The following is a 1,240-nucleotide window of genomic DNA, read 5'->3' on the forward strand; positions in this document are numbered from 1 at the left end:
CAGCGTTCCTTCTTTCTTCATTCCAAATAATTTCCATAACGATTACACTAACAGAAAATTTTCAGAATTATGCTTAATAAATTATAAAAACAAATAACAAATAATAACAATTTAACGATACTACAATCTCTTCGGACTGGGATTAGAAAAAATTTATCTGTTCAACAAGATGAACGTTATTTTATAATTCACATAATAATAACAAATCTCATGATTGTGTACAATTGAGTAACAATTATCATGAGCCTTCGATTTACGAATACGGATAAATTATGCTTGGAAAATATCAATATTGTACGGCGAACTTGCGTAAAAATTTCCTATTACATTTCGAGGTCACCTAAAAGTTCGAGCGATTTTTGCTGGCAGGGAGTTGAAATATCATGTCCCTCAGTACTGGCATCAGTAGAAAACGCTTAGCTTCGCAGACCAAAGACATCACGGACTGTCCTGAGAAATTCGGTATGTCCGCGATGCCGCCGCTCTGTATTAATTTCTGAGCGATCTTCATGTGATTATTTTCCACCGCGTGGAAGAACGGCGTTCGACCCGAACGATGATCCCTCACGTTCACGTCCACGCCCTTTGATATCAGACTGGTCAATCCGTTCATGTTGCCGTGCATCGCGCAATAATGCAATGGGGCGAAACCTTTGATAAACGCATAACGAAAGATGAGAAAACTGAACAGTTCTGTTGAAATCGATTTGTGAATTCCTTATCTGACGTTTACCTGTCGAATCCATCTGATTGAGTAGTTCGCTCTCCGTCACGTAATCTAAGAGCAATGGTAGCAACGGGGACGACGATTTGCTAGCTAGAATTACTGCCGATTCGTGAAGTAGTTCTGAGGTGATCGGCTTAGCTCCGGCGTCCAGTAGGAGCTTCACTATGCTCTCAGAACTGCAATATTTGACCGCTAGCTCGAGAGAAGTCTGAAATAATATCAGAATGATTTTTATTAACTTACACTGTGTTTAATTCCAGGCAACTACTTACCAACCCGTCCTCGGTGCGTATGTCGATGTTCGTCTTTGAAGCGTTCAGGACCACCATCAGCCTCTTCACTCGCCTAAAATCGTCGTTCATGACTGCTCTGTGAATATTAAAAAATCCGTCATCGTCCCACGATTGCATTTCTTCATAATCCTTCTCAAGCTGCGTAGCGACTCTCTTGCAGAAGGTTTGCGGTATCGACAGAACCTTTTTCACCTTGTCTACTTCCTCGTTACTATTAAAG

General features: G+C 40.8%; 1 protein-coding gene across 1 annotated transcript; it reads right to left on the minus strand.

Annotated features, from left to right (window-relative positions):
- Window positions 1–6: 6 nt before the first annotated feature.
- Window positions 7–1,234, minus strand: LOC108627525 (B-cell lymphoma 3 protein homolog). The gene is made up of 3 exons (XM_018028810.2): window positions 1,000–1,234; window positions 734–935; window positions 7–651 (listed from the first exon to the last, which is right to left on the minus strand). The coding sequence occupies exons 1-3, from the start codon at window positions 1,135–1,137 to the stop codon at window positions 341–343; spliced, it is 651 nt and encodes a 216-aa protein (XP_017884299.1). The 5' UTR covers window positions 1,138–1,234; the 3' UTR covers window positions 7–340.
- Between the last annotated feature and the right edge of the window lie 6 nt (window positions 1,235–1,240).

The sequence above is a fragment of the Ceratina calcarata genome, unplaced genomic scaffold (assembly GCF_001652005.2).
Source record: "Ceratina calcarata isolate Rehan_Ccalc_2016 unplaced genomic scaffold, ASM165200v1 scaffold4746, whole genome shotgun sequence".
In the NCBI taxonomy this organism is placed as follows: domain Eukaryota; kingdom Metazoa; phylum Arthropoda; class Insecta; order Hymenoptera; family Apidae; genus Ceratina; species Ceratina calcarata.

Coding starts and splice junctions, on each gene's coding strand:
- LOC108627525 (XM_018028810.2), bottom strand. CDS start 1,137: ATGCAATCGTGGGACGATGACGGATTTTTTAATATTCACAGAGCAGTC. Junction 936..999: donor TACGCACCGAGGACGGGTTG/GTAAGTAGTTGC, acceptor ATATTATTTCAG/ACTTCTCTCGAGCTAGCGGT. Junction 652..733: donor CAATCAGATGGATTCGACAG/GTAAACGTCAGA, acceptor CGTTTATCAAAG/GTTTCGCCCCATTGCATTAT.